Source organism: Apaloderma vittatum, unplaced genomic scaffold (genome assembly GCF_000703405.1).
Source record: "Apaloderma vittatum isolate BGI_N311 unplaced genomic scaffold, ASM70340v1 scaffold17417, whole genome shotgun sequence".
Taxonomy (NCBI): Eukaryota; Metazoa; Chordata; class Aves; order Trogoniformes; family Trogonidae; genus Apaloderma; species Apaloderma vittatum.
In genome coordinates this window covers 74,030-99,352 of record NW_009724723.1, presented here as the reverse complement: position 1 = coordinate 99,352, position 25,323 = coordinate 74,030, and the positions used below count along the sequence as shown (strand labels likewise).

General features: G+C 45.0%; 1 protein-coding gene across 1 annotated transcript; it reads left to right on the top strand.

The window, feature by feature from the left end:
- The first annotated feature begins 385 nt into the window (after positions 1-385).
- Positions 386-24,559, top strand: ABTB1 (ankyrin repeat and BTB (POZ) domain containing 1). Its single transcript, XM_009872634.1, has 12 exons — positions 386-426; positions 786-848; positions 1,927-1,982; positions 2,988-3,132; positions 5,072-5,231; positions 6,135-6,180; positions 7,198-7,314; positions 12,341-12,456; positions 17,841-17,939; positions 18,532-18,699; positions 21,702-21,902; positions 23,704-24,559. The coding sequence occupies exons 1-12, from the start codon at positions 386-388 to the stop codon at positions 23,908-23,910; spliced, it is 1,419 nt and encodes a 472-aa protein (XP_009870936.1). The 3' UTR covers positions 23,911-24,559.
- Positions 24,560-25,323: the final 764 nt, after the last annotated feature.

The window sequence follows — 25,323 nt, the reverse complement described above, 5'->3', positions numbered from 1 at the left end:
TGGAGTTGAGTAGAAAGAAGCTGAATTGCTTGGGGTGTTGAATGTGGTCTGAGGAGCCTGAATTTTGAGCCAGGAAACATGGAGGGAGTGAAAGGGGGGACTGATGGATGAGAAACAACCTTGAGAACCTTTGGGAAGGCCGAGGGACTTTTACATGTGGTTAGAAGGGATGGTTATTGCAGTAATTGGGGACAGGCTATAACAAGAGTCAGGCTGTGTAGGAAATTTGTGTGTGAGGCAAAGGCTGGCTTCTAGAGGTGCCAACAAGGGTGTGTTGGTAGCATTTGATGTAGCCTAAATGTGCAGGACAAGAAAGTGGCAGGAATAAGAGCAGTCTGGAGTGACGCTGATATTGTTACTTGTGGCAAGAAAAGCCACAAGCAGGATGGAGTCCAGCCTTGGTCTTGTAAACTTGGCCACTTCTTTGTAAGCATCCAGGCTGTGAGGATTGTTGGAGAATGCGAAGGTGCTGCTGAAGTGCTCAGGCTTCTATTGTGATTGCTGCTGTGTTAGGGGTCAGCAGGAGGTGTGTTTGATTCCCCTCTGTCCCCATGTGCAGTGCGTAAGATTGAAGGGAGCTGCCAAGCCGTGCTGCAGAACGCTGTTATTTGGGCTGAGGGTTTGACTGATGCCCCTTCAGCCATAGCTGACAGCTCCCCAGTTGAAAGGAAAAGCCTGTTGTACCTTTGGAAGCTACAGTATAAACTCAGTTACATCTTTGAAAGAGGAGAGTGTGACTGAGTAAGTAGCATGACATTATAACTTTGCTCTCCTTTTTCTTCCAGATACCTTCTTGAACAGCGAGATGTGGAAATTAATGTCCGTGATAAATGGGACAGTACGCCTCTGTGAGTCCTTCAGCCTAGAGTGCTGCCTGGGTGGAAGGGGAGGGCTTTCAGAGCTCTTTGGCTTTCTCTGCTCAGCAGCTGGGAGTACTGTTGCAAAATGTCTCAAGTTCTGCTTTTTGGGAGATTTGACTGCATATTTCTGCTTTTCTTCTCTCTGGGTGCTGTATTAAATACCTCTTTGGCTCCTCATCTGACTGACACTTGCTGTAGTAGTGCTCAGAAGGGTGGCTAATTTTGTGGCCAAATTACCTGGATTAAACAGTCTATTCTTGGCCTCATCAGACTTTCCCCCCCCTCCTCAAAGTCTTTTTAGATCAAGGCTTGGCTTTGTGAAATGCAAAGTGATTGTGGGGTCACAGTCTGTCTGGCTGTGAGCATGCAGTAGGTAGTGAGGAATCTCCATGCTGGTGCTGAGGAGGGTAGCGCGAGCTTTTCACCTCTTTGCATACCAGTTCCAAAGTGCATTTAGACATATGCAGTGTATCTGGAGTACGGAATAACTTCCCAAAGTAGAGGTAGGCTAACATTTGCCTGCTGCAGTGCATGTTACAGGTTTCTCCTAGCTTGTACGATGATTTGAAGCCCTTGTGAAAGAGAATCATGAAAGGCTTAGATTGTGAAAGAGGAAACAAAACTCATTTTAAGTAGGACTTTGAGGGACGGATTTGTTGTACATTTGATGTGGGTGCTGTTCCCTTGTTATCATAGCATGCAGCAGTCAGACTGACAACAGAAGGAGCAAGGAGTGATTTTGCAAATTCAGTAAAATTGCTGAGTGCCCATGAAATGAACTCTCTTAAAAACGAGGATGGGTTTGGCAGCTGGTGGTGCAACAGAAGATGCTGCACCCAGATGGGGACCTTGAGGTCTCCTTGCAGGACAGCAGTGCCTGGGGGTGCTGGGAACAGATCCTGCCTCGCCTCTTGCAGTTCAGCAGCACTTCCTCGCTCCTGTGAGGAGGCATCCTCTGAGCTTATCTGGAATGGCTCAGTGCTGAGGTGTGCACGCTGTGGTGGGCCCAAACGCTGAAATGTGTTTCCTGCTATAATTTTAATTTTCTTTCTCTTGTCATTGTCAGGTATTACGCTTGCCTCTGTGGACATGAGGAGCTTGTACGCTATCTTCTAGCCAATGGTGAGCAAAAGTGTCCTGCTTATGAGTGCAATATCTTTCTCCACAGTGATTTGTAGGGATTGTGCATGCTTCTAGCTGTACCTTGTGGAAACCTCTTTTGTTACAACCATCCATCTGATCAGCGATCTTAGGGTGGAGTGGGAGCCCTGGCAATGCTTTCATGTTACCTTCTGCAGGCCATTTACTGCTTGACCTTGCTACAGGGAAGTTTCCTGTGATGACTCAAGGCAGCATGGCTTTCTGAAGTCACAGCTGATGTTTTGTGAGGGTGTGTTGCTGTTGGGAGTGTGCTGATAAACAGTAGCTCATTTGAACAACTGTCTGTGTAAAACTTCTTATACTCTTCTGATAGCCTTGCTTTGTGAACAGGACTTAAAGGTGAAACGCAAGGGCTTTTACTAACCTCAAACAAAGCAAGAGAAGCTCTGCAGACAAAGTGCCTACCCATTTGATTCCCAGCACCCAAATTCCCTTAGGTAGTGATGATGCTCTGCGTTCTGGCAGAGGAATCAGAGTGCAGAGTCAGATCTCAAAAGGTTTGTCTCTCCTGCTGTGTTCAGAGCATCTTACTCAACCACTTGTGTAATTCTAAAATTGCAAAATGCAAGCACCCTCCAAATTTTTAGCGGAGTCCAACCTAAAGAGGCATCTCTTGCCTTGTGCAAGGTGGAAATGCTTTTTAGGAGGTGGTGCTGGAAGTGCAATAAATGATCGTACTCTTTGTACAGGAGATTCTTCTTCACAGAACCCTGCTGAGCCATGCTGAGAGGCTTATTACCAGAGTCAGTTTAACTGAGTCATGATTTCTTCAGAAAGGGATTCGGCTGTGGGAGAACAGCTTTAGGTTATACACATGTAAGGGGAGCTTAGTTTTTGTAAATATGCTCAGCAGCGCAGGGGATCACAATGAAACGCCAGCAGCTAAAAGTCATACTCATTTAGTGACTGAGGACATGCGAGAAAGATTTAACTGCCCGCTGGTGTGTGCCTGTGATCATTTTGCAGGGGCAAGATGTGAGGCAAACACTTTTGATGGGGAACGTTGTTTGTATGGAGCTCTGAGTGATGCCATCCGACGTCTGCTGAAGGAGTACAAACAGATCACGGCAAAGTGCATGAGGAGAGACTACTATGATGTCTTCCTACAGCGGTAAGCAGTTGCGACAGCTCCGTGTGAGACGCCCTCTGTCATCCTTCCTTAGCTGTTAACCAGGATATTCAAGCTCTCTGTTAAGGGCAGATCTGAAAGGCAACTCACCAGTACCCTGTCTCATTCCTGGGCATGGAGAGCTTCCTAAGGGATGTTCCTTTGGGCCCTAAGGGATGACTTTCAGGTATGCGTGCATTTAAAATATAACCTCCGGTGACCTAGGTGTGGACTCCAGGGCCAATAGAAAGCTGGCTTTTATAATGCAGAAGCACTGGACTATCATCCTCCATTGTCAAACCAACATCAGATCACTAAAACTACTTCGTGATTTAGGATCATATGTCAACTGAAATAAAATTTCAGGCCTGAAGTGCTATAGTCAATGAGCTGAGATTTCCAGCAGTGATAATGGATGTCTCATTTCTGAGATGGAGCAGCGGAGGAAGTCTCAAACTGACTTATGGGGACGGTGCTCTTCCAGTTCACTAGAATAAGTTAATTTTAAGATGTTTCTGAAAGTTGCATGTCACACATTGTAGTCTTGGCCTAGAGCTTGAGAAGCAGCCTGACTTGCTTTAGGAGTAGAGGAATAGTGTTAATATTTTCTTCCTGTTTTTCTACTCTGGCAGTTCTGATGTTTTTACACAGACTTGTTTTTTTGTTCTTTTTTCCTTCCCATTGGACTGACTTAAAAAAATAACCCAACAAGGTTTCGTCATCTGTGTCCTCAAAATTAGAGAGCAAATAAGCCCTAGAAGGATCTGACAGTCTTTCTGTTACTACAGAATCCTAATTTTTGAAGCTGTGGAGAAAGAGGGGAGGAAGAAAACTCATTTAACTGAGTAAAATCAGATTCTACTTTTCCGGGATGTAGAATTTTGCAGGGTGATTTATCACTTCCCCTGGTGAGTTTGTGGCTCAGATGATGCAGAGTTGAGCTCACGTGAAAACCAAAATGTGCTCTTTTCTGCTTCTCATTCCAAACACATCTTGCATTAAAGTTGAAGCAAAGGGCAACAGTGGAGGGCAAAAAATAAACATGTAACTGCTTTTTTTTTGTTTTGGTCAAGACACTAGTGGGAAGGATGTTCTAGTGGCAGGAGATGGGGTTGGCATTCAAGACCTTGCTCTGGCATCATGTTCTTGTGTGACCCCACACTTTTCTGTGCACCAGCACACACTCTCTGGAAGGAGTACGATGTGTGCCCTCTGCCTGATCTGACCTCTCGGAGATGTTGGTGAGGGTATATGTGCAAGAGGTGACGGGCGTTAGGAAACACTGGTGGTGGTTCCCATAGGCTCTAGAAGGAGGAATCTTGTTTGTTTTGGGTTTTTTTTTTTTCTTTTAAAGAACGAGGACGTAGGCGTGCAGTTACAAACAATGTATTGTCTCTGATGTGGTAATTGCCTGTGTTTTCATGTAACATCCTTCCTTCTTCTGAGGGTGAGTGATATCAAGGCCTCTCCTATTTGCTGCATGGTTAAAGTACGTACACTGACAGTGTCCAGAGAGCAGCAAAGCTGCATCTTACTTTGTAGTGGGGTAATTCTTTTTCAAAGTGTGTGCTTCTATAGGGCTTTTTGTCATCTGACAATTTAAAAGCAGAATTAACCTCTAGAGATATGTTGGGGGGGCAACGATTTCCTCTTTAAAATCTATTCCCTGTCATGAGGTGTTCACCTGAGGCAGGAAGGTTTCATTGTCCAGCCTCTGTCTTGCATTAATGAAAGTTCTTTGAGTCACTGAAGGGACTGAGAGATTCCAGTCTAGTGTGGGAAGTACCAGCCCCTGTGCTGGCCTTCTAACTGGGTGGGAAAAGACTGCAATGCCAAGAGGTATTTCTTCATTTAAACCTAGTTGTTTCATGTCCCCCACCAGCTTTACTGCATTCTTTCCTTTTTCATTCTTCAATGTATTCTCCCTCTCTGTTCCTTGCAGGTTGCTGGATCAGGGTTACCAAAGCGACATCATCTTCATTGTTCATGGCAAATCCTTCTGTGCCCACCGCTGCATTCTCAGCGCTCGCAGTGCCTACTTTGCGGAAATGTTTGAGACCAAATGGAAGGGGAAGAACATGATAGTGTTGAAGCATCCACTGGTGAGCAAGGCTGTGCTTCCAGCTCTTTCTTTTCCTGTTTGAACTGGGTGAGAAAAGTAAGTAGGAAGGACAGTTTGAGGGTTAACTTCCACAGTGAATAGCTCAGAATGACCCTAGTCAAGGAGGGGGGCTTGTAGAAGCACTTTATGTGGTAAAATAGCATCTTATTCGGATAACAAAAGGGTGTAGACTGCTTACTTCCCCTTTGTCCCCTCTGTCATGGGCTCAAGTATCTTAATTAATTGCAGTAGCAGGTAGCTGTTACCATCTGCCACCTGCGTCACGACTCCTCTGTGGGATGAGTTGAATCTGTCTTAATTCCTGGTGGGCAGGTGGTCTGTAGTGAAGACATTGCTGCCATAATTGGCACTAATTGAGTTCCTTTTGTTGTCTTGCTGCAAGAACTAAATAGGTCATAAGTGCGTTCCATCCATTAATCACCAATACTCTGGCATATGTTTCTATAGCTTGATTGTGGCTGTGCAAAACCTCTCATGACAAACATAGTTCCAGTTTCTCAGGATGTTACTTAAGGTCTCTTCTTTATACAAGAATAAGTCTTTCCTCTCAAAAAGAAGAGTTGGAAATGTTTGCGACCAGTGAAAGACTGGATTTTACAGAGCCTATCTTATAACAGTGTCTTTGGGGCACCTCCATTAGTCAGATTCTGTCATCTGAGGCACACGGAGTAGGACAGTTGGTGCGTTTGAAGAGCTGTGTGAGCCAGGTAGAGTTGCAGCATTAGTTACACAAGGAGTAAGGAAATGGGGTGCAGGGTGTGAGTTGCGGTTTAAGTGGGTTTTTTTTTACTTGTTCAGGATCCTGTTCATATCCAGGCAAGTTTCAAGCTTGTTATTAAGTTTCTGGAAAATCGAAAGGTAACTTTCTCATGTTTTATTTCAGATTAATCCAGCGGCCTTTGGCTCTCTTCTGCAGTATCTATACACAGGTAAGTGATGCACTGTGTAGTGTGTGTACTCGTGGCTGGTGGGCAGCTGTCTGTGCCTCTGCCCTTGTGCTGTTTGGGTGGCACAGGCTCGCAGACAGAGTGTTTGGGCACGTGAGTCGCCAACACATCCTCTCTACTGGCAGAGTGGGAGAATGTGAGCAATCTCCGGCTCTTGCAAGTTGTTTGTACCTTTTGCCAGTAGTTGTACTGCCAAAAATTATACAATCTATTAAAAAAAATCAGCTTAGTTTGATTGGTTGGATGGATGTGGAGAATGTATTTTTAACTTAAGGAAGGTAAACCTGTCATCTGGCATAACAATCTCCTAAAGTGGTAAAAAGCCAGGTTTGCGTGTAGGACGTTTTCAGTCTGGCAGACCTGAGCAGTGCATGTGCCAAATGCTTTGACTACTTTCTGATATTTTTTTCTGAACAGAAGTTGATCCTAAACCTTCTATGAAAGTGCAAAATGTTATACTGTAGGCATTCTAAGTGCTGAACTATTTCAGGCCAGGAGGTGGTGCCAGAAAATAGCTTTATCTTCAAGGCTTTCCCTGCCCCAGTCCAGTGTTTTCAGAAATGTTCCTTGCCACGTTTTCCGTGATGGCGAAAGATTCTGGGATGACAGCTGGTGAACCTAAAGTCTTTTCTTACCCAAAGCAAGGTAGCCAGTGGTGGCAGTCATGCATGCTGCTCTTGTGCTACTGCTTTTTCTTCTCTGAAGGAATTAGACGTTTTTTTGGCAACCCTGTTTAGTCATCGGCCTCTGGAATGAAGTAATTAGGGTAGACACTGGAAAAGGGGAACATGAATTAGGTGCCAAACTGAGATTCGTCAAAGTGATGGGTGGTGGGTTACCAAGCCTTAGCTTCTTGGACTGAGTTGTAACTGGATGCTGAAAGTGAGGCAATGTCTCTAATTGAAATTCTGTGTCTTCATGTCTGCAGTCCTTAATTTTTGCCATTTTTACACTTCAGTGGTACGGGTTAAAAGAGCTGGCTGCGTTTCTTCTTGGCAGGTCGTCTTGACATCGACGTAGAATATGTAAGTGACTGCAAGAGGTTAGCCAAGCAGTGTCGGCTGCAGGACCTCATAGATGATTTGGAGACAAAATGTAAAAAAGTCTATGAATTTGGTAAGTATTTAACTTGCTATTGGCTCTGCTGTGCCTATGTGCCTTTTCAGGGAGAAAGAGGAAAGTGTGATGGTGCATGTTTCCTGGTGCCTTTGGGGCTTCTAGAAAATGATTCTGTTGGGGAATTCCTACGTTTGCGTGATCGTTTTCAGTGATGGGTTCCCTGTAAGGCAGCTTAGTGGTTTCTGACACATGCATGTTTATTATCTATATTGAATGTTTTCATTATAGTAGAGCAACCATGACAGCAGGATTTTGCTGAGGTTGCCAGACATTCAGTGGAGCACCGTGGGGTATGTTGGGAAGTGCCTTTCAGCAGAGAGCTTGTTTAAATCCCTGAGGAGATAAAATATGTACAATTAAAAGTCATTTTCTGTATTTATTTGACCCCTAACCTAAGTAAAAATTTGATAATTGGTACAAAATAGATGCAGAGAGATATAATGCTTTTTTTTTTGAAGCAGAGAAGTATTTCTGAAAGCACATATGTGTTAAACCTTCAGTGACATAATCCTCTATTTAAGGGCTTTTTGTTATCCGAAGAGCTTGTGATCTAATCATGACATCAGCTTATTGCGTGAAAACTAACAGTTGGAGTTTGTCATTCATCTCCTTAGTCCAAGCAGTGTTAGTCATTAAGTAAACAAAAATTATCTGGTAACAAAACCTTCAGGCTGAAAACATCTGATTCTTATTGCATTCTGCGAGTTAACTGCTTTATTTTAATGAAGTTAATTTTGGTTTGAGAAGAGAATCTAGTCTGTAGCTTTTAAGTCAGTAGCATTTTTTTCCTTGATATAAAAAGTGAGGATGGAGCTATTCCACCTTTCTGTTTTGATGTAGTTCTGTCTTGAATGAGTTCTGATTATTCACCCTCCTGCAGTTGCTGGACTTAGCAGATACAGACAGTGTTTCTGGCTCAAGAAATTCCTCATCTGCAAACCACATGGAAGATATGACCATGTGTGTGTCTCCCCTTAGGGAGCTGCAGTTTTTTAGTGCTGCTTGGCTACAGGGTAACCATGGTGTAGCTGTTCCCACCTTGACCAAGGTGCAAGTCCTTGTGGAAGCTGAATCGTAACTCTTACCTCAGCCATGTAAACACAAGTGTAAACGTGCATCAGAAGAGATTAGAAATGCATTTCTTGATTTCTTGCTACAAATAGTGTAAGATAACTGTTTGTGTATTAAATAAGTGGTGGTGAATACTATGAATAGAAGATAAAATCTATTAAGACAATCAGGTAAATAAATTTATCTTGTGGCATCTTTTGATAATAGAATCATCCAGTGAAATGCTGGAGATCTTTTTCTGTTGTTTTTTCCTTTTTATCTTTTCCTCCCAAGGTCTTAGACCCTGGAGGCAACCACTCCACGTTAATACATCAAGTTAAAAATACCATATGAGATTGTGGGAGGAAGGTAAGGTGGATAGCTTGCCAGCTGTCTGAAGCCATTGTATAGTGTGTCATTGGCAGCTTAAGAATCATGAAGTCTAGCGGTTAAATTTGTGCACTGCAAAAAAACCACTGACTTCTTGGTGGTATTTATACGTAGAAAATGGTGAAGTAATGTTTCAGGTTGGTTTGAAGTTTCAGAATGTCCTGGTTTGAGCTAAACAGAACCAATTCTGTTTAGTGATTTTACTTTTCAGCCAAGTCTCTTATAAGAGACTGTGCTTTCTGAAGTTCATAGCTTGTTACTTCCAAGCTCCACGTGGAAATGTAATACGAACTCCTGGATGGCACCAGACAAATAATTTCTGTGTTCTTTGGGAGAGAGCAGTTGTTTTTAGTTTCTAAGGCCCGACAGAAGACCTAATCAAAGAGTGGTATAAAGCACAAGTACTAGGCTTGATTTTTATTTATGACAGGTTAGATTCAGATAAATGGAGGTAACTGCTGATAGGTCTGTTAAGCCTGTTTCTCCTATCAGATCTCACGTGGAAGCCAGAACAAAATTGATTCTCCAGAAAGTAATACATAGAAGTATTATGGAAGTTAAAAATCTGGCAAGATCTTAGATTGCATCATGTCTGGCACTTGACAGTGTGTTACTGTTCCTTCTAGTACGTTAGGAAACTCTGCTTGTTCAGAGTGCTTTCTGTGGAATAGACATCTTGTTCAGGTCTGTGGACCAGGGTCATGCCTTGCATCTGTATTACAGAGTTGAAATGTGCCTAATAAAACAACGTGAACTCAAGCCTGTGCAGCTCCAGTGGACAACTGCAGTCCTTGCAATCCCATTATCTAGAGTTAATCAACATTTCAAAAGCACTTAGTGTCTTGGCATGCACAGACAGTAGTTTAGGAAAACCCTGAAGAGGATGACCCAGTGCCTTCTGTTGCACCCGAGTAGACTTCAGTGTGAAAGCTTGCTGTTTTCCACCACATGCGTGTTGTAGCTATAACAAGGAACAAATGTTGCCGTGTTTGGAAGAGCTCAGACAGTTTGTCCAGATTAAGCCGTAATCCATTAGAAGTGTAGGTATTTGAAAATAAATGTTCTGCAGTTATTTCTACAAGTTTTAGGGCAGAAAGGTTGAGAACAAGGTTTGAGATGCTTGCCTTCATGGCAGAGGCTCTGGATGTGCAGTATCTGTGGTTATGGCATTGGGAGGAGGATGTTTAAAACAGGTAGCTGAGGGTGGCATCATACTGGAAAGGTTTGACAGTTTGGTGGGGAGTTTTGTGGCTCTTATTTTTTTATGGTGCATTGGCTCAATTGAAGCAAAAGACGGCAAAGAAGTATTGAGTAATAAAACAAAGGCAGCCGATGAATTGGTAGGTGACACATTGGTAGGTGACATTCTGTGCTATACAGCTGGGCTAGACTGGGAAGAGAGACAAAATCCTCCATTCTCAGTTGTAGTTGGGTTACTTCTTCCAGCTCCTTGCACTGTTTATGTTGCTCTTTTCAGAAAACACTTCATTCCTACTTCCTGTAGGAAAGTGATGGTCCTTGGTGCTTGCTTGCAGCCAAAAGCTTAGTCATGTTCTGTCACTTTGATTTTTATGGTTTCTGTTAGAAGGCACCAAATGCTGTGCTCTTGGATTTGAGAGGTGCAGTGTCTGAAATATCTCACGATAGATTTTCTTCTCAGACAGATCGCTGTTCTTTCATGACACTGTGAAAGTGCACAGATGCTTTGCAGATCCCAAGAGAAAGAACTATTTCCCTTGACTACTGCTTAAAACTTGCTGGGTCCATTAGTGCTCACAGAGCCTGACTGATCTGGTGACTGTTCTAACAGGAACTACACAAATATAAACGATTCTCTCTGCCATAAAGAATTTCTAATTGCACAGTGAGAAATTTCCTTCTCTCACACTGGCCTGTAAGTGGACAGGGCTCTCTGCGAAAATGCACTCAGCTTTGATTGTGTTGGTCCTCATGGCTTATTTACCCTGGAAGTCATCTATCTGAAGGTACCTTTTAGTGCTAATACAGCACTCCTTGCTGGTGCAGCTCTGAGTGTCGCAGTGATGCTACCTGCCTACCTTGTATGAGTAGATTATCCTTCCCTTTCCAGTGTCTGTCTGGGCTGTTCAGCCTGAGTGAGGTGCAGTGGTGCCATATCGGAAGGGTGCAGCAGTAATGAGGGGGAGGGGGCGGAGAACTTGTTTTGTGGCACATCATGGTCTTGTTTCACCCACGGCCCAATGGAGTCTTCTGATGGAGCTCGTGTAGCGCTGCAGAAAATGTCAGAAAAAATGAGGTCTCAAGGTGGTGTGATTCACCTGCGAGGGGTTTCAATGCAGTGAATCATGCCTGTCAGCTTCTTCTGAGCGATGCAGCGTGGAGTCGCTTAACTCGTTTGTCCTTGAGAGTTAACTCGGTGTCCCTCTGACTCCCAACAGCATCTCAAGCGTTTCCTCACCACAACCTTGCATTTTCCGGTGGTGGTCTCTGTTTTTTCACATGCTTCTCTATACCAGGGACTCATGAATGTCTTGCATATTCCAGTCTGCACCTCAAAGCTTGCTGAGCTGAACACGAACCTGAGGTGGTGGACTGTGGGAGGCAAGTGTCCAGAAAGAGGAAAGGCTGCTCTGGCAGGAGAATTGTAACACAAGCTGGCTGTACTTGGGGCTGCCGCTCATTTCAAGTTACGGAGGTTGGCTTCAATGAGCTCCCCAGCAACGCTGGCGGTAGCAAGTCCACAAAAGTGTGACTGTGTGTTTTGCTTCCTCATTATTAGAGTGTTCAGTTTTGTAGGCTGATAGGGGAAGGCAGGCCAGCACACTAGGACTGAAAAGGCAAATGAAGTTGCTATCGCTGTGTGGTTTCTTTGATCTATTTGGTGGTAGTGGTGCTTACTTAATGTTTGCAAAGAACACAGGCACGCTCAGGAGTCTGGGTGTTTTGGGGATCTTTGTGCTTTGAGAATCTACAGGTAGAGGGTAGAGGACAGACTCGGGTGCGCGTAACTTACTCCCTAAACAAGAACAAATCCCTTTGTTTCCTGCAGTGAAATTAGGATGGCACAGCTGAAATGGGACCCATGAGAGCTTGTGACAAAGCAGAAACGAGTGGAAGCAGCTTTATTTTAAGTAAATACTCCCTCGCATGGGCGCCACCAGAGTTGACACTGACATTGGTAGCGGTGGTTGCCTGGGGAAGGCATCCTATGAGTGGCTCCTACAGGGATCGGGGCAGCCTCATCAATAGTCCCCAACTGTAATTGATGCCAGTGATTGCAGAGAGCAAGTTGGGCTTGAAATATGCTTGTGGCAACTTTGTTTTGCCACAGTTTCTATTCCAATGCAAGGGATCAGGTGGAGGATTCAGGAGGGACAACACCACGTGCATCCACTCCCAGCCCTGCTCACCAGCTGCACTGAGGGGTGCTGTATGCGTGTCCACATAGAAGAATCACATGTGTTTTACAGTAAAAGATAATCAGCAATAGTACTGATTTTTCCTACAGTGTCTGTCTTTTCTGTAAATGGGAGAGAATGTCTGTAGAGGAATTTAGGCATCTACTTTTTTTGTTTTGTGTTTCTTTTTTTTTTGCTTCTTCCAGTCTCTTCCAAGCCAGGGACCTGTGTGAAAGTGCTGACGATTGAGCCCACAGGTAACTGCCGGCTGCAGGAAGATCTGGCTCTTCTAGCAGACTGTGCGCTGCCAGCCGAACTGCGGGTAGGGAGCATTTATACTTCTTCGGGACTGTGTGGGGCTGTGATACCTGTTCATGTGTGTTCGGTTGTGTTCTCCCCATTTGAGTTTAGTGCTTGCTCATTTGCTGGTGCTCCAAATGCTGAAAGCCTTTTATTGCTTGGAAATGTTGTAAAGTTGTTTAATGAGGCTGCCGGTGCTGGTCCTTTCCCTTGGATTTTTCACCCAGCAGGGAGACAAAACCCTTGTAATGTGATTTGTGAGGGTTTCCCCACTGACTGCGATGGGTTAAGAGTTGGCGCCCAGCTTTTTCCTTCCCTCTGCCATGCTGCCTGAGTATTAGGCATTGACACCCAAAGGGACATGTAGGTGGAAGACAGCTTGCTCTGCTTGCTTGCTAGGAACTGACACCCTGCAGTGGAGAGGTGCTTTCAAATTTCCAGCAGAAATGTGAATTGCTCTGAAGTAAATTTAACTTGATTGGCAATAGATTTGTTTTTTATAACTATGTCTTGTTGACACTTAAAAATAGCCCACAGACCACAGGTTGATGATCACTATGTTAAAATACTATCAGTATTCTCAGTTAGGCTCGTATATGTGGATCTTCTCTCTCAGAACAGGATAAATATTAGCAGTCTTATTCTCTCTGCATCTGCCGTTTTCTCTAATATCAGCAGATTCACTTTACTCTTATGTCTGTCCTTTTTGCCCTCTTTCTTGGACCAGCCACTGAATTTAATAAAATGAAGTCATTTTAGGTGGCTCCCGTGTCCAGAGGCTGGATGACTGAGTGATGTGGGAAAGTATACTGCCTTTTTTGGTTTTGTCCCCTGCCAAATAGACCTGCCTGCTGCAGAGAGCGTATGTGTGCACGTGTGTGGGTAAGATTTCCCGTGTTTCATGCTGGATTTTGGCAAATGCATTTCTCTTGAGTACTGAACACTTTACAGAGGGAGTTTTTCTCCATCATGTTTCCATCTACCAATGCAGAAGTCTTTCCTATGTAGCCTGCCTCCCCCAAGTAACTGTGCATTTTTTTGTTTCTTTCAGTGTGCTTTTCTATATGTCTGCAGGCTTTAAAGGGAGATGAATACTATAAATAAGCCTCAAATTTACCTCCCCAAAAATTAAAAAATATCAAAGGCCTCAAAACAGTGAGATATACGTTAAATTTAAATTCACTTCACAAATAAAAAGAGTTCTTTCTGTTTGATTACTTGTTCCCAGACCTTGATGGCGTGTTCCTGTTGGGTTAAGCTTTTTTTCTCAAGGGTTGGAAACACTTTTTAATTCTTCCATGCAGGATAGGAATTGGAAGGAAAACATGAAACTTGGAATAATGCAATCATCTGCCAGCACTGTGAATGGCTCTGTGAGCTGTAGTTTTCTTGTCGTACTCATAGATCAGAATGAAAGCAGTTACAGCAGCATTAGACTTGCTGTGGCTGTAAAAGCTAAGAGGGCATGGGCACACGCCTGTTCGCTGGAGAGTTTGCGTGCCCTGTACTAACACAGGTGCTTTGTTTAGGCCTGATAAATGCTGAAAGATTCCTGGTTTTCTCTCTCCAGATCTTCTTTTTTGTTAACTCATAAAGAATAATTGAACAAAGCTCTTCATCCTTTTGCCATTTATGTCTCATCCTAATGTTTGCAAGTTGTTAAATTCTGTGAATTTGGCATCTTTGTTCTGGGGCAGAGGAATCGCACCTGCTCATTCTTACACGGTTTGATGCCCTACAAGGAAGAGTATGCAAGACGTGTAACCTAAAATGTCAGAGACAACTGAATAGTCACGTACAAACACCCGTCTTCTCGAGAGAAACGTGCATTTTTTTTCCCAGCCTATGCAGAACAAAATAGGTATTTAGCTTCTGGATAAAAGCCAGCGTTTCAAGAATTTCCCAAGAGATGTTCTGAGCTGCTACATGTAAAGCCATATTGCATGCAATGGGGATGTATACAACATTCCATTTCACTATAAACAAAGAATTTGTGTATGATGTCTCTTGTACTTGAATGATGCAGAAAACTCTATGCATCCTAATTTCACAGTTCAGTCATATATGTCTACACTAACATTTGATATCCAATCACAGTTCAGTGTGAGTTTTTAGAGTGAGAACTATCTATTCTTTGAACTCCTAAACGCGTTTAGTGTTTCTCATTCTTGATTATACTCAAAAGATTTTTCTCTTTCAGTGTTTGTTTTTAAAAGTGTGGTTGTTTTCTTTATTTTGCTTTAAACTAGTAATGGCCAGAGCTTTTCTGACCGCAACAGCTGCTTGCCTGGTTTATTGCGATCAAGTTAAGCAATGACAGATTTGAATAAAATATTAAAAAAAAGCCAGGTGACTGTCAAAAGCCGTGTGGCTTTCCACTGTTGGTCTGCCTAGCTCTTCATCTCAAATCTGCCAGGTGACCTCTGAGTTACAGACTCCAGGGCTTGCAGCCTATGAGCCTGTAGCACATCATTTCATTGTAGCTGGTTTTTCATTACCTTTTAACTGAAATCTTACTTTCCAAACCAAGATGGAATCAGACCTAAAAGGGTCAGAGTTTGCCATAAAATAAATACCATTCTCTCCATCTGCGTTGACATTTGGTGTGGCTGCAAAAAAAAATGTTGACCATTTGTGAGTTTGAGGGTAAAGTTAAATCTTGTAATTCGTGGAGAGAACAGTTTGAAACAAGTAGATGAGTTCCAGCTTGTCTCTGCACCTGTGTGGTGCCATTGTCCGTGGCAGTTATTCCTGTGCTTTGCTCTGCTCATTTGGCAGAAGCAAATTAGCGGAACTATTTACAACATGCTTTCAAGTATTATTATTTTTTTTTTTAAAAAACAATCCTCTTGCAACTGGTGATGTGCTGGTAATCTTCTCTTGGATCACTAACCGCTGTATTTTGTGTTGTAATTTATTTACAGTTTTCTTGCAGAAATAGTCTGGCCAAGGTACAAATTGCTGCCACTGATGTGTTTTGTGTGTTTTTGCCTCCAGCAATGTTTCTGGTCAAGCTCTAATAGTATATCCGTAGCAGCAAAGACTTGGTCCCCTACCTGTGATGACTGGAAGATCCTGTGAATGTTCAACCAGTCTTGTGCTATAGAGTCGTTGAGAATATTTCTATATGGTGAATGAGTTACTGTGCATGTGTTTGCACCTCGTGGGCTTGACTGTTTTGTGCTTGCTGGGCGACGTACTTAACTTGGCAGCTGTGCTGTGCCTGGACAGAGGTGTGCTAGGGGGCTGCCTGAATGGAGGAGGGGTGGAGGACTAAGCCAGTTTTCTGCAGGGAGACCCTGAAAGGGAGATTAAATTCCTCAAGCGTGACAAGGGAGGAGAATAGAAGTAGTAGAGATTTAAAAGGGAAGTAAAAAGGAAAAGTCTGCAAAACCACTTCATGCCGAATAGGAGGGACAAAGACATAAACCTGCTTTTGCGGTAGGAATTGGAAATGACCTTGTAAACCTGAGCATCAGAGCGAGAGCCAAAGAAGGCTAGAAACAGGAAATTGAGTCTGGAGGAGTTTGCAATTTGGGAGACAAACTCAGAGACAAATAAAACTCCTATTTCCATTCTAGAGGGATGGATTCCTTTTTAAAGATTTACTTTTGGACAATGAAAGGGAAACAAAGAAGGGATGCACGTAGGAGATGTGGAGTTTATGTCTCAGATAAAATTCTTGTGCTACAGAGCGGCATCTTATCAGAGCCTGTTTCTAGGTTTGCTTTACCTGTAATGAGCCTGGGAAGTTGTAGCCAGGAAAGTCCTGTTGGAATCTCTAGAGGGGGGCATGGGAGCAGTGGGGACAGCAGCAAGGCAGAGGGAGTGGGCAGCTGGATCATGGCTACTGCTCTTGGCAGTGCGATGCCACAAAGAGTGTGGCTGCAGATCCCCAGGCCTTGGGTTTGTGCGTTGCCTTGAAACACGAGACACAGACAACAGCAAAATAGCAGCCTGGGGAGTCTACAGATGGAACAGTTTGATCTCATCTTCAGTGCTGGAGGTGCCCTTTGCGTTTCAGCTGTATGAAAAGCAGGTAATAGATCATATGGGGAGTGTTCCTTGAGTTGCTTCGTCTCGTCTGAGAGAGGAGTTCCCCGTCAGGGAAGGACTCAGAGGAGAGAGGTGCTTTGGGGAGGCAGCAGCACTGCGAGAGCCACGTGCTCAATTTGAACGTCACTAGGCTTACTCTCCTGTGATTAGGAATCAGAAGCTGCCAAATGTTGCTGTGGGCAGACAAAGAGCTTCTCAGATGGGTCCAGATTGCCTTGTTCAGTGGTGGTGTGAGCTTTTGCCAGCTTGGTGCCTTGCCACATCTTAGAACCTGTTTTGTGAGAGAAACCTCACTGCTGCGGACTGAGCTTGACTGAGAGGACCAACCCGGAGGGTTGCAGGCTGTGTCTTTGTTTAGTTTGGGAAGGAGGAGCCATCTGGCTCCTCAGTAAAGCTGGAAGACAGTTGCTTTCACCTCAGGTGGAGGCAGGCCTGTTGGAAATGGTGCTTAGGTAGTCTGCGACTGGGAGACTGATCTTCACAGTCAGCCCAGGGTTTTCCCAGGGGCAAACCTGGGATGTCCCTTTCCTGGATGAGAGGCAGTGGTAATAAACTCCTTGGCCCAGGCAGCTCAGGGGCATGTGCTTGAAAACAAGAACCGGGGGAAACTTTTGCTTCTGGAGAGTGCTTACATGACTGTGAATATAAACTTTTTATTATAATTGAATTACCTGGTATATAGGATAAGGTGAAATTGAAATTATTTGGAAGTGTCACTTGAAAATAAGGTAATGCAGTTTGCTGGTTTTTGTGTGTGCGTCTGTGCTTTCTTTGTTGGCATGTGGGACTGGGAGGAGGTATGTTGATGTCAAAATAATTCATATTAATACTGCAACAGCACTATCTTTAGCTGCAAATCAAATGAGAAATTTAAAATGTGCTTTAGAAATGTTGGATTATTCAAGTGAGGCAGTAGCCAAACCATTTCAAAGTGACACGTACATGTTACCTATATTTCGTACCTCTGCCTGCACATTTGCACGGTAAAGGGCTAGTTCTGAGCTCTAGTATGCTTACGATACTCACTGCGTGAAGTAAACTTCACCTCTGTTTGGTTATCTGCTTTGTTAGGTGACACAGAAATGCTTTCCAGAGGTGTGCGGAGGGTCAGGGATTTTCCATGGGTAGGGGAGGCAGCTGAAATGTGTACTAGGAGTATCTCTATCAACATTTCAAGGACTTCAGTGCCTCACATGGAAATCTGTGTTCAGAGCACCTCTGGTGCTCCGCGCTATGCTGAGGGAATGTATGGATGGTTGCTTCTGGGAGGACCATGAAGTCCAAACTTGGGACCCTGTGTGTGTTTAAAGCACAGATGTTAAAGGTAGGGTTCTCTGGTTTATCTTTCAGGTGGGTTTTGGGGAGTTGCCGTTTGACAGCACCGACAACTTCAACAGTTGTCCCGATGTGTGTTTCCGGGTGGCAGATTACAACTTCTTGTGCCATAAGGTATGTGCTCGTGCTGCACCTCATCCTCCTCCCTTTATGTCACGAGTCTAATCTTCCACTCGTCCAGTGCTGGATGCGCTCTGGAGGACCAGCGTTGTCTCATCAGCTGGAAAAACAAAAGTCTTATTGCAGCTGGAAACTCTAGTTAAAGTATTTAACAAAACAGCAAGCTCTACCTTTCATGTAGAGGTGAGGAAACAAATTAATGGATCCAGCTATGGCACTTGCAGCTGCCAAATCTCCTACTGCTTGCTGGCTTGTGAGTTTGGTGTCTGGAGAGGGGAACGCTTGATCTGCAAGTAAACAGCAGTAAGAATGGATTTTAGGATCCAAGCTCAACTCAAACTCCTGCCCTAATTCCACGCTAATTTCAAATCTCTTAATCTTACAGATATTTTTGTGTTGTTGTTTTGAAGGTAGGCATGGATATGGAAGGTGTGGGAAAATGTTGGAGAAGCAGCTTCAAAATATAGGGAGAATCACAGTTACAGTCTGAACTTCCAAAGTATCTTTGAGCTGCTCTGGCAGCTAGTTGGTAGGACTGTGTGGTTTGGTGCAGATGCCAGTGCTTTGGTCTTTCTTCCCTCTACAGGCATTTTTCTGTGGTCGCAGTGATTATTTCAAAGCCCTTCTTGAGGACCATTTCAGTGAGAGTGAGGAGCTACAGACACAGCCCAGCATCCCTGTGGTGACTCTCCACAACATCTCAGAAGACATCTTCATCCGGGTTCTCTATTATATCTACAGTGATGATACAGAGGTGAGGCCAGCCGTGGAGACTTTCTTCCTGTGCTGGTTAATTTTGGAGATGTTCGCAGCAGTGTTTTCCTACAGCATCTGGAGGGGTGGATGTGTGTGGTTTCTTAAATCCCACTGCCCTACTCTTGCTACCTCACTTCTGTCTTAGAAGCCTGCTTATAGGACTTGCTGTTAGCTGGGCAGGGATCTAGTTTATGTGCGTGGCATTCAGGATACAGATCTGTAGTCTTTCATTTTATAATAAAAATCTGGAAATTAGGTTGCATGTTTTATGTTGACAGGATAAATTCAGGGCTTTGCAGCTTGCCCTTTTGGGCTCTGTGGAAGGATAAGGTGAGCAGCTGCCAGTAGATGGCAGATGGAACACATTTGGAGATGTGGAAAGGCCAAGAGATTCTGCTTATTTACTCTTGGCATCATACTCCACTTTTCCATTTGTAGCAAGTCATTATTTCCGCTCTTACTTATTGCTGGAGTGGGCAAAGGTTTTGCTGAGAGACCAGTGCCTTGCTGTGCTCAGTATTGCAAGCAGAAACAAAATGGGCCTAACCCACCTAGTTTTCAGACTAATGGAATGTGCAGCAAATCCCAGCGCTTAAGCGGCTTCCTGCTTTGGTTTTGTGGCAAATGCTTTCAGCAGGTCTAGCTACGTGATGCCAGAACACAGTCTGGCATCAGGGCAGTGATCGGAGACGCTGCGGCACCTGCCAGTGTCAGTTCTCCTGAGCAGTATTGGTGCTCTGGGTTAGGTGCCACATACAGAGAGCGCACGCAGCTGTGACCTTGTTTCTGCTGATCTGTTCACCTCTGAGTAGCGGCAAGGGATGTGCAGTAGGGAGAGAGGTGTTTAGCAGACAGCAAGGGCAGGATTGCCATTGGTATGCCAGAGAGCAGATGCTTTGCTTGTCTGCACTCTCTCCTCTGCTGCACGCTGAAAGGGCAGGCGGAGAGCGAGAGGAGCACCCTGGGGTTGTGAAGATCCTCCTGACCTTGTGACTGCACTGCAGTGTGACCCTGTTCCCTTGCATCTCTCCAGTCTGCCTGCACTCCTTGGATGGCTCACAGGAGAGATGTTTCCCAAAAGCCATCCCTTTCCAAGGGGTGCCCCACGTGCCCTGTCTGGACTTGGAGCGGGAGGACAGACCAACAGCCAAGCATAGGAGTTGAAAGAGTCTTGCTCATGTGTTTTCTATGCAGAATGGTGCATTGCTTGGATTTCAAACTGAGCAACCAAGATATGAGCTTCTGCAGAGAGTTCGTCTGTCATGAAAAACTACCAAGAAAAATGGTCAGGAAGACAGGTATAGAGCTCAAGTTCCACACTTACATGTGGAGTGTTGCTGGGTTCCTCCAGCCAAGTCTCAGCACTCTCAGTTCTTTTCCCAAAGGATTTATATGTGCCTCTGCCATATAGTAGCCACAGTGTTCGCAGGCAGAGTGTATGCAGAGGACAGAAAGGGCTCCAGGCAGAAGGAGGAGTTGCCAATCAGAATACTTGTGTGGGTTCAAGGGGAGCTTTTGGAGGAATGTTTGTCAGGCAGTTGGGGGCTGCTGCCATCAGTACTACCAACTCAGACGCCTCCAACTCATGAGATTCCTGGAGGGTATGAAAGGACAAAGCAGCACTTGATTAATAACCCCAAGAGCTTTGTTACACCCCTGTGGCACTGCAGCACTGGTGGCCTGCCTGTGGTACATCTTGCATCCTTCTGCACAGCTGTTGCAGGGTGTTACACAGCTGAGACTTCTGCTGTGAGTAGTCTCTCCATACACTGGTGAGGACAGCTGTAGGGGAAGAAATAATCGGCCTTTTGCAGTTGTCAGAGTGAACAACCACACGTGTAGATGTGGACAGCAGTGGTTTTGCTGCTGGCCACTTACCAGGGCAGTGGACCACACAGCACCAGAGTTACCATTCCTCAATCTAGACCAGTGTAACTTGGTCTCTAAATACAAGTGATCTCTCCTCCTCCACAGCCAGGGTATGCTGCATCCTGCAGATTTGCTGTTAAAATAGATGTGGGTAACTGTGCTCTTTGCACTTCACGTTAGCAGGAACAGAACTGTGTGGAGAGAGACTCTAGTTCCAGGTTACTGACGCAGATGGCTGACTAAAATAGGATTTGCCCAGCCAGGGGGAAGAGACTGAGTGAAGCTGGAGGTGGTGCCTCCAACATTCTCTACAGCATTTTTTTTTATCCTGAGATCACTTGCCAAAGAACAAAAGTACCCGAGAGGGAAATGGGAGGGTGATTCTCTAGCTCAAGAGCCTAAAGATGTTAAAGGCCATTCACAACAGTGTAAGCTTGAGCATCTGGTGCATGAATTTAGATCAATTTGAACGCCTGTTAAAGCTCAAGTAGTAGTTGATGTGCAGAGCCTGTTCCTTACCTAGCTGGGCCTGTCGACTCGGGGTGCAATTTTCTGTCCTTGAGTGTATCTCGGTGCCAGAGAGGTTGTGCTGGCTGAGTTAGCAGAGGGAGTGCGAGGAAGACACTTCAGAGAATTTTGCACTTTTTTCACAAGCTCCAAGGTCAGCAGTATAAAATGGGAGGAAAAGTCCTAGTGGGTACAAGGTGCTCTTTTCTGCCAGCCTGTTCCACTTGTCTCTTTAAAAGGCTTTCAGTACCTCTGGTGAAAGCTGCCTCCTTCCACTGCCAACACCAAAGATTTCTTCCCAGCCTGCTTTAAGGCGCACTTCAGTGTTTCAGCATTGCTTTATGCTTAGCTATAGAGGGATTAGCTGCAGCATGGCAAACTTCTTGCTTTGTGCTGAGCAAGCTGCCTCTGCAGCATTTTAAACCCCTCTGTGGTAACTGATTGGACAACCTGGCCCTCAAAGATTGAGCTCCTGTCTCTCTGTAGTACTGTTAAGACTTGTCCGGTAGCAGGCCAAACAGTGCTTTAGGGAGTCTCTGCTAAAACACAAGAGAAGAAGGCAGTTTGCCAGAGACTAGTGAATTGGGTAAGACTGGACAGTAATTCTCCTCTTTCCATTGCCAGCTGTCCCCGGAAAACGCCTATGACGTGCTGTGCGTGGCAGACATGTACCTGCTGCCTGGGCTCAAGCGCCTCTGCGGCAGAACCTTGGCTCAGATCCTCGATGAGGACAACATTGTCAGCATCTGGAGGATCGCAAAGCTGTTCCAGCTGACCCGGCTGGAGGACCAGTGCACGGAGTACATGGCAAAGATCATTGAGAAGGTAGCAGAAACACTCCCCTTGCACTTGCCACTCGTGCCCATAAATCTAATGGCGCAGTGAACCATAGATACAAAGGATTTAATGGTTCTGCTTTCATGTGTACTAAATGGTTGCCCTCTGGTTTAATGCGCTTCCTGAAAATGAGCCAGGGGTTAAGTAGCAAACACACGGTGAGTTAGCGCAGAGGATGAGGAGTGTGGCAGTACCCGATGTCACTGCAGTAAGCCAGATGCTGGTGGCTGTCAGCACATCTCTGTGCACTGTGGGATGAAAACCTTGCCCAAAAAGTTCTGCAAGTGCCGTGGGTGGGTGACTTTGACCGAGCTTTCAGTCACCAAGCCCAGAGCAACAATAGTGTTGCCCGAGTACACCAGCTGCAGCCTGGAGAACCCAATGGGGTGTGCAGGGGAGCTCTGTGCAGGTAATGGTTTTTGGCTTTTGCTGGGGGTAGTTCTTCCTGACATAATGATACAGCAAGGAGAAATCAGTGTGATCTCTACTCTCCTCCAGGTTGACGAATCTAACAGTAGGAGTTTTCACAGGGCAAATTTGGCTGTTGAACAGCCAGGAGTAATGAATCTAATAAGGAAGTTTTCTTTATGGCACTTCATTTAAGTGCTATCTTGAGTGATTATAGCTTGACGTTTCAGGACTTGTGGAGAAAGTTGCCGTGCAGAAGGATAAACTAGAATCTATGGGGTGTTTTTATCCTGAGACAGATCTTTTATAAATGGCTTGTATAGTTCACATGGGAATGTAACATTTTCACCTGCAGTTTGAAAGGTATGAAAATCTTTTTGGCTTGTGAAAACAGTGAAGGAAATTATTCTGGAGCTGTTACTTTGTTCAGTGTATAGCTTGAGGATGATAGACATGTCAGCACGCACCCAGATTCTGGCTTCTGAAAAACGGACTTGGTTTGAAAGGTGATGAATATCCCAAATAGTAATCGGGCAAGGTAGGGCATTGCTCATGTGTTCCCCTTCTCTAGTCTGAGTGGGAGTCCTCAGACCCAGCATTGACAATGTGCCTTCCTAAAGCGTGTTGGCAAAAATGGAGCCACCCCAGCTGTTCAGACACCAGCAGCTGCCAGCACCTTGTGGAGACAGCAGCAGGGAGAGATTTTGGCAATGTGTGTAGCATAGGGCAGGGCTCAGCAACCTGCCATGCCCAGGCACAGTTTAGTAGCATAGACAGACGGAAGCTGCCTCTCACCCTTCAGCACGCCACATGTTCCTGGGGAACTTGATGCAAAATCATTCATGGGTGACCTGATTCTGTCAGGCTGGGTGCGGAACAGAGCAGCTGCCGTGCTGATCTGCTGATCGGCTCTTGGTGGTGGAGCAGAGAGCCATGATGGGCCTAGAGTCATATGTGCCTCCTGGTTCTGAACTGGGCACGAGCACCCGCTGTCTTGCCTATTGCAAGACATTTCTGAAAAGTGTCTTGCAGCATCTCCTGGTTCCTGCTGGGGAGGCTTTCTGAAGGGAATGGTGTGAATATTCGTGTGCCCCAGTACCAGAACTATTGAGGCTTAGTTAGTGGGTATTACAGTGCACTGTTTGAGGTGCAGATTGCTTATAGTTGTAACTGTTTATTGTTGAGAGCATTGTGCCTCCTTAGGCTGAATGTCAGGATGCATCTCCAAGGGGTGTCTGTAGGAGATGTAGGAAGATTTGGGTCTCTGTACCCTTAGCATTCCCTTTTCTTCTGTGGGATCCCTCAAACAGTGGCTGAGCCCATTACATCTCTTTACCTGTCTTCTTGTCTTCCTAATGGTTCTCTTGTCCACTCTGTCCAGTTGGTGGAGTTGGAAGAGTTTGTGACTGCTGTGAAGGAGAATGCGGAGGCTGTGGAAGAACGGCAGGAGACTGACTCCATTCCTCTGGTTGATGACATCCGCTTCCACATCACCAGCAACGTGCAGACTTACAGCGCCATTGAGGAAGCCAACCAGAAACTTGAAGCTCTGGAAAACCTCCTGGCCAGTATAGGGCTTGAGTGTTGATGTGTGCAAACCCTGCCTGTCATATGCAGCCTGCGTAGCCCTCACTGGATTTGCCTGGAGTGCAAGAACATCCGAGTCTGAATGTCTCTCTTCCCCTTCTTTGTCCTCCTCCCCATCCACTTTCAGGCATGGTTTTAATTTATTTATGTCTAGACATTTGCATGTCTGGTTTGTGTTCGATTTTATTTTTTTTTATGTTTCCCCTTTCAGAAGTAGCTCTCAAAGCTCAGCCCAAATCAGTAGCTGCACCTTTGTACAATACCGTGTGGATAGGAGACTGCAAGCTGTTGGGAGTGGCCAGGGAGCTGTTCTCGAGGACTTGTTACTGCCTGATGTTAGCACCCATCCTGTTCTGTTGCCCAACAACACACTTCTAACACTGGTTCATGCCAGGATATTTGTTGAATTGCCACCAGCAGAGGAAGAAAACTGGATTAAATTCTCCAACTAAGTATACTGGAAGGGAGGTGGCTTTTCTTTCACAGTTAGCATCCTAAGACTGGCAAAGATGGGCAGTGCTTCCCTAACAGGAGCACAGGAGTGGTTGGCTATGTGGAAGGCACTGTCTTCACCTGCTATTCTAGTTATTATATTAAAAAAACCCAAAGTGACTTGCAGATCTTCCCTAGCTTTTAATTTCTTTGTAGCGCTCAGAATTTAGAAGCTTTTTTTTCTGAATAGACGTCTTTGGGAGTACAGTAGAGACCCGAGGCCTTCTGTTCTTAGAAAGCAGTAGCTTTCAATGCATAAAAAGCAGCACTGCTTTTCTTCCTGACAAAGGAAAGGAACACCATCTTCTTGGAAACAGCACTTTTCCCTTTCTTTTTGTCCATTATGGTAGAGCAAAACTGATTTGCTGGTGGATCAGGGAAGAGGGGTCACCGGATTTATTTATTTTTTTCCCTAAGGGGAAAAGACATCTTTTGGGTCTCTCTTGGGGCAGCTGTCCCACTTGTTGACCTCTTGGCTTTGCTCAGCCTTGAGCCTTGTAGCTTCATTCTTCTCCAGGAAATTCACTGTTTGTATTAATGAATGTTTTTGAATCTGTGTTCTGCAGTAGGCTGTTAACTCATGTTGTCTTCCTAGACTACTAATGGGGTAATGATGTTCTTTCTCCTTGGCACTAATCAGCAGGCGATACCCCTGCAAAAAGCTTCCCTTGCCAGACAGGCTGCCCTCAGAGCTGTTCCTCTCCGGAATGGCAGGTTATGGGAGTCTCCCAGACACGAGCTGGGTATATCTGTCCTGCTGTGATTTGGGAGGGAAAAGAGATGTTGTGTGAAGCACATAGAGAATCTTGCAGGGGCAGTGGGCTGCCGTTACTAACACATGTCATTTTGGTCACTTTTGTGAGGCAAGAGCTTGAAATAATCCATGTCAGGTGTGCTTTTATTGTTTGAGGTGGGAACTGGG

Excerpts from the sequence above, each read along its gene's own strand:
- ABTB1 (XM_009872634.1), top strand. The coding sequence starts at position 386 with ATGGAGTCCAGCCTTGGTCTTGTAAACTTGGCCACTTCTTT. Across the intron at positions 849-1,926 it reads AAATGGGACAGTACGCCTCT|GTATTACGCTTGCCTCTGTG; the intron begins GTGAGTCCTTCA and ends TGTCATTGTCAG. Across the intron at positions 17,940-18,531 it reads ACAACTTCTTGTGCCATAAG|GCATTTTTCTGTGGTCGCAG; the intron begins GTATGTGCTCGT and ends TTCCCTCTACAG.